Source organism: Coenobita brevimanus, chromosome 81, assembly GCF_032717465.1.
Source record: "Coenobita brevimanus isolate Jiangsu-jjx chromosome 81, ASM3271746v2, whole genome shotgun sequence".
NCBI classification, from domain to species: Eukaryota; Metazoa; Arthropoda; class Malacostraca; order Decapoda; family Coenobitidae; genus Coenobita; species Coenobita brevimanus.
In genome coordinates, this window is record NC_137034.1 from 4,746,368 (window position 1) to 4,753,867 (window position 7,500).

The window sequence follows — 7,500 nt, forward strand, 5'->3', positions numbered from 1 at the left end:
TGTAGATATATTTTTCCTCGATCACTGTAAACTTGCCATACATTCTGTCGGGAGGGCTATAGCCAGTTAATCTACCTCACAAAGATCAACATCCTCTTCTAGCTGATTACCTGTTTTTTACTGGCAAAATAAGACAATACACTACCCATACATTATTCCCCCAACATTTCTTCATAGCTAGCAACATATTATAACCACTCATCTCCTAAAAACAGCTCAGGATTCAATATGGAGAGCGAGCAGTTTCCATCCTTGAGAGAGATAGTCAGCCATATTTGTTTTGATGACGCCTGTGTAGTGCTAACTCCTGCCCGGGAACCTATACTTGCTACGGGATTTAAAACTAGTTAGATTAAGTTAGGGTTGGGTTGGTTATTTTTCCTCATGGCCAAACTTTCTTAACACTTAGAAAAACTTAGGATTAGTTAGATTAAGTTAGGGTTGGGTTGGTTATTTTTCGGCATGGCTAAACTTACTTACCACTTAGAGAAACTTAGGATTAGTTAGATTAAGCTAGGGTTGGGTAGGTTATTTTTCCGCATGGTTAAACTTACATATAATAACACCTAGAGAAATGTTAGAAAGGCTAGAAGAGGTTTGATGAGTATTCTGTGATGCTCCTAATGTTTAATATTACCGAATAAGAAGGTATATGGCGATTGAGTGGGTCTAATTTTGTCATTTGAAGTAGTTGATGATAAAAATGGACTTAGTGATCCATTTTCTAAGATCGACACCAAAGAAAATGGTATACTGACACCACAAAGCACAGCACAAACTAAAGAATTTATTGAACTTATTGTTATGGTTATTTTGTGTGCTTTATTTCTGCTATTGGCATTTATAACAATTATGAAACATCTTTTTCACTGGTTCAGCACTCTCTCTCTCTCTCTCTCAAGTGCTCCTCACATAAAGCCTACTCACCTGCTTCCTCTCACCTCTTGATCATCCACTTTCCTCTTTATTAGTTAACACCTCTCTCTCTCTCTCTCTCTCTCTCTCTCTCTCTCTCAAGTGCTCTTCACATAAAGCCTACCCACCTGCTTCCTCTCACCTCTTGATCTCCCCTTTCCTCTTTAGTTAACACCTCTCTCTCTCTCTCTCTCTCTCTCTCTCTCTCTCAGTGCATGTAATTAGAGCAAATCCTCCTATTTAAAATTAAGGCTGAACCCTCTAGAAAAGGTCATTGGGTCTCTCTCTCTCTCTCTCTCTCTATTCATCCATCAATCCATCTTTCTATCTATCTATTTATCTGTATCCATTCATCTATATATTTTATCTATCTACCTGTCTATCTATCTATCTATTTCTCTATATATCTATCCGTGTGTCTGTCTACTTATCTATGTATTTTATCTGTCTCTACCTACCTACCCACCTATCCACCCACCTACCTACCTATCCACCTTCCCACCTATCTACCTACATACCCACCTACCTACCTACCTACCCACCTACCTATCTACCTACCCACCTATCCACCCACCTACCTACCTATCCACCTTCCCACCTACCTATCTATCTACCTACCTATCTATCTATCTACTAATCAATTCTCCTCTCCCCCCAGGTCACAGCCCCAAGTGATGCAGGTCTCGCTACGATAGAGGAGGACGCCGAGGAAGAGGATTCGGCGGGAGAGGAGAGTTCGGGTCACTGGGTCTTTTCCGCCGACAATACCGACACAGACAGCGTCATCCACGTTCCCGCCGTTCTCGAAACTGCTGCTCCTCCCCCGTTCAACAGTATCAGTAGCAGCAGCAACAGGAACGGCAACAGGAGCGTGGCGATTGATGGTAAGAGCCGAAGAAGCAGTGCACGGGGTTGTAAAGGCGCACGCAAATGTTAAACGCACGCAGATTAACGACTACGTACACGCAAACTACCAAATGTTAGACGCACGCAAATGAACGGCTACGTGCATTCTAACTAAGCAATTACTGTTACACGCAAACTAACGGACACTGATGTTGAATGCACGCAAATGACTACGTGCATTCTGACAGCAATTACTGTTACACGTAAACTACCAAGTGTTAAATGCACGCAAATTAACGACTGCGTGCATTCTAACTCGCACGCAGTTACTGTTACACGCAAACTAACGGACACAGATACTGAATGCACGCAGTTTAAATTCTGAATGCACACTAACTCGTATGCAATTGCAGTTACACGCAAACTAACTCGCACGCAAATGTTAAATGCACGGAAATTAACTACTACATGCACTCTACCTTGCACGCAGTTAGTGTTATGGCCAAACTAACTCGCACGCAAACACTAAATGCTCTCAAACTAACGGGCAGACAGTACACTCAAACACTGATATGCTCCCACTCTGTACATGCACTCAAATTCGCAAGCAGTCCCCAAATGCACGCAAACTAACGCACGCAAATATGATATGAACCTGACACGCAAACTAGTGGCAAATGCACTCAAACACCAATTTGCAGGAAGTAAATAAATACACTCAAGCACTGATTTGCACACTGTTTCTATGTGCACTCAAACTAAATTGCACGCAAATGCTAAGTACACGCAAACTAACTCGCACTCAAACTATAGTGCACTATACACACTCAGGCACTTATGCACGCAATTACTATTCGCACTCAAACACCCGCTCTTAATAAATGCTCTCAAATCGCACGCAATTATCAAAATGCACTCGGACACCAAAACACACACAATTAACGCACGCAAACACTAAAGCACACGCAATCAGAATGTCCTAAAATACTAACCCGCACGCAATCAATAAACCCACGCAATCACACACAAAAATAATAATACATGCTTAGAGATATGTGCACGCAATGTCCTCTTTCTTTTAGTTTAATCTGCAATATTTTTTCTTTCCATTTATTAGCATTATAAATATTAGAAATTATTACTACGGAGCCAAATCGGTGGTACAGTGGTTAGCAGTTTCAGGCCGTGATTAAAAGGACTGGAGTTCGATTCTTGGGCTTGTATTCTCGTCTGGTAAGGAAGTTCCCTAACACCTTTTCCTGAGCGATTTATTTTAGTTACACCTTACTGCCCTCTTCTGTGCTTATAAATCCTTCCAATAGCACCAGCATAAACAACGTAAAAAAAGGATATTAACCACTCATATCCAAAAACAAATCGCTAAGGAAAAGGTGTAAAAGGACATTAACCATTCACATCCAAAAATAAATCGCTAAGGAAAAGGTGTAAAAGGATAAACGCTCTTATCCAAAAATAAATCGCTAAGGAAGAGGTGTAAAAGGATATTAACCACTCATATGAAAAATAAATCGCTAAGGAAGAGGTGTAAAAGGACATTAATCATTCACATCCAAAAATAAATAGCTAAGGAAGAGGTGTAAAAGGATATTAACCAATCATATCCCAGAATAAATCGCCGAGGAAGAGGTATAAAAGGACATTAACCACTCATATCCAAAAATAAATCGCTATGGGAGAGGTGTTAGGGAGCTTCTTTAACCGACGAGAATGCGAACCCTGGACAAAGTATGAGTTCCTTTTTATATTTAGGGACCTGGTTGGAACATCGATCAATTCAGGTAGTATTTTAATGGAAGAATAAGTTTTAGCAAGGAGTATTTTTCCCTACCACACACAGTCGATACGCATTTATCTTTTCTCTCCCCCCCCCTCTCTCTCTCTCTCTCTCTCTCTCTCTCTCTCTCCCTCCCTCCCTCCCTCCCTCCCTCTCTCTCTCTCTAGCTGCAGGAGCATCTTCAGGAGAGGCAATGCCCGTCCGCCTCTCAGTAACGATTTTCGGACGCGAGGTGGTTCACTCCCGTAGACTTCATCAACTTTAGCGAGCACTACGACACTATCCGACACTACACCACAGCACAACGTCACTATCCGACACCACACCACACCACAACACAACACCACCTCCCGACACCAGACCGCATCAAGGGCCCTCACTGGAGAGCCCTGAAGCTTCCTCATCACGTACTTCTGTATTTGTTTACCATGAGTCTAACTACTAACAAAATCAACGTCATCCATTTGTGTTAATTGGATGTGCATACTAACTTTACCCTAGTCTCCCCCGAGGACTGAAATCGGGACCTGTGTATGTCAAGAGATGGTTGAGTGTTGTGGTTTCGGGAGTGGTTCTTGGGGTAGTGAGTTACGATGTTAGTTATGATGTGATTTGTGTGTCTAGGAAATAACAAGGAATAACTCTGTGTTCAGTAAGTGTTCACCGACTTGTGCAATAACAGTAACACACACACACACACACACACACACACACACACACACACACACAAAAGTGGTGGAAAAGGTCTGGCACATATGGTTCATCTTGAGGCTCCTGGGTCATCTGAACGTGAACCCGGTGGAGTGCAGGCTGAAGTTTTCCTCATCCTGCAGTCCACCATCCTCCTTTCGGGGATAGGAAAGTAGCTGAGGGATGTCTGTAGAACCGGGCAGTTGAGGCACCTCCTTATATCGGTGCTGCCACATGAAGGCGTCCCTCTCCATGTATATAAACTGAACACACATCTTTTTTTAGTAAATACGAAATCCACAAAGTTACGTTGGCAGTTTAAATAATAATAATAATAAATAACTTGCCTTAACAAAAAAAATATTCTGCGTTGTTGCTAGGTTTTTAGAAGGAACTGCTTAGTTCAATAATTAATTTAGGATAAGATACATATATAGCTAGATTAATTTACAAACTAGGCTAAGGGTTTCAAGATTATGATTAAAACTCTTTAGGTCAGTAAGTCCGTCCAAGCTGCATGAAATGGTATAGTGAGAGGGTGAGAAGGTGATACGGTGCACGAGACATCACAGTAAAGGGAATGAGACTGTGAATAATTCTTTAACTAGGGAGAGAGGGAAGATACGGTGCACGGGACATCACAGAAAAGGAAATGAGACTGTGAGTAATTCTTTAACTAGGGAGAGAGGGAAGATACGGTGCACGGGACATCACAGTAAAGGGAATGAGACTGTGAGCAATCTTTTCACTACGGTGCACGTTCTCGAGGCTGGCACTATGCGGCGGGAGGAAGAATTAAACAGTGTCACCGTAATGAAGAAGTAGGAGAGGTTAAAAAGACCTTAAAATCAATATCTATAGTGTTTAATGTAATCTGCCTCTGTGAACAAACATAACGATTCCAGTTCTGTGTTCTTGGTTATTTTTGTTTTCTCTTGGTGTGTGTCGTGCATCCATACAGAACAGACAACAAATGTACACGGTGCCCAAAGAGATGGACTGAGAGAATGAGATGGGTGGGTTGGGACTGAACAGGGTGACTTTCAAGAGGTCAGTGGGAAGAAAGTTGGGCAGGATCATTGTACTGAGATGGACTGATACAGGATGATACTGCTGATGATGATGATGATATACTTTCCATGACCCCACACGTTAGGCCAGGTTTGCATCGTCCTTGGGAGGCTTTCAAGCACATGTTGCTAAGCGATTTATTTTTATTTTATGCACGAGAACCTTTATTTTGAGGTATTTCATGTCTTTCAATATCCACAGACACGTATAATATCCAAACAGAAAAAAATATATAAATAACACATAGTATTATTTTTCCACATCACTAGATAATATTTAACATCCTTACCTAGGGTTTAATTAATAAGACACAGGTGCAAAAAAAGCCTCCTAATCCTATAAGAAGACAGCATTTAGTCTCTTTACCTTCAGACGATTTTAATCAGCCTTGAGACATAAAGAATTAGAGTTAGAGACAGTTTTAATTTACCCCTTCACTGCAAATATAAATAAATAAATAAATAATTAAATAAAGATCCATTCTAAGCTTAATAAAATCGTCATGGTGGTAAAGTGAATAAAAAAAAAAATACGTCAATGAAGTGAAGGGGTTAAGAGACTCAAAGTGGCATTCTAAGTGGCTCCGAAAATTACGTAATAAATCTTCCTTAGTGATTTATTTTTGCGTGTTACACCTCAGTATCCTCTTGCTTCGTATTAATGGACTCTATGTCTTTAATAATAATAATAATAATAATAATAATAATAATAAATACAGGTGAATATGTAGGTGTAATACGCAAAATAAATCGCTAGGGAAGAGGGATTACGCAGCCCTTACACACCTAGCATACCTCCCTAAAAATGATAATCAAAATGTCTCAGTGTTCTTGCCCACTTTAGTCCAAATACTTCTGAAAAATTATATTCTTTCCTGATATTGTGTCCTTTTGTTACATTTAAATAAAGAAAATTAAAAAATCTGTCCTTTTTCTTTCACATCTTATCGCTCACGGGCTCCTGTGACTCACTCAGCTGAATAAAATCGTCTGGAATTAGGTAGGACAGAAGAAATTATTATCTTTAAGTTTTGGGAGTAAAGTATGAAGGAGATGGAGAGACTATCTATCTACCTATATACCTAGGCTGCTTCCCTCAAGGAAAGGGAGGTAGCCGAGACAGGACGACACACTCTTCATTTACTCATCCATTCAAACACATTCATTCGTATCTTAGCCCCAAAGGGGAGAACGGACAGATCCTCACCGCACCACACCGCACAAGGGTCAACTGCGCAATGCAATCAGTGACATCCGCAGCAGGGCCCGACAGCAGAACTGGTTTACCCCTGCCACATCATAACAGATCCATCCCCTTACCCACACCTGACCTGACTAGCTGATCAGACCAAATGCGGGAGAATATCCCCTCAGAGCTGCGTCATCACTTATTTATTCACAATTTCTCTTCATTTATTTCTGTCACGCACAGCCACTCTTCCTTGCTTAACAGACATCCCTCTCGCATCCAGCGCTCTCTTCACACTGTCCATCCATCCTATTCGTGGTCTTCCTCTCAGCCTTACACCTCTCACATCAGATCTAGTTATCTTTTTCACCAATCGCTCATTATCCATTCTCTCCATATGCCCAAACCATCGCAACACCCTCTGCTCAACTCTACCAGCCATCTCCCGAACAACTCCAGTTCTCCTTCGCACTTCATCATTTCGCACCCGATCCATACGCGTCACTCCACACATACTCCTCAGACACCTCATCTCCATTACATTCAAACTTTTCCTCTCTGCTACACCCATATTCCATGTTTCAGCCCCATATAACGCAGTCGGTACCACAACACCCTCATACAGCCTTCTCTTTACATCCATTCTAAGCGAACGACATTTAAAGACTTTTTTCATTCCTCCCAGCACCTTTCCTACTTCATTTATTCTAAACTTCACTTCTGCATCTATTCTTCCATCCACAGCAACATGTGACCCTAGATATTTAAAACAATCTACCTCCTCAAGCAACTCACCATTCAAAACTATATTCATCCCCCTACCATCTATCAACCTCGTACACTTCATCACTTTACTCTTATTCTCATTTACTTTCAATTTCCTCCTTTCACACACCCTTCCAAACTACTCTACCAACTGTCTCAATCAAATGTAAGGAGGAGGGTGGATTGGGGTGCTGGGGGAAAGGGGTGGGGGGTTGTGTGTGTGTGTGTGT

General features: G+C 41.4%; 1 protein-coding gene across 1 annotated transcript in view; it reads left to right on the plus strand.

Moving 5' to 3' along the window:
- LOC145409534 (uncharacterized) overlaps positions 1-7,500 on the plus strand; it is a 256,083-nt gene that overhangs the window by 98,449 nt on the left and 150,134 nt on the right. The window contains exon 3 of the mRNA XM_080279923.1: positions 1,574-1,799. Coding sequence (XP_080136049.1) covers positions 1,574-1,799 — 226 coding nt within the window. The remainder of the gene's footprint in view (positions 1-1,573; positions 1,800-7,500) is intronic.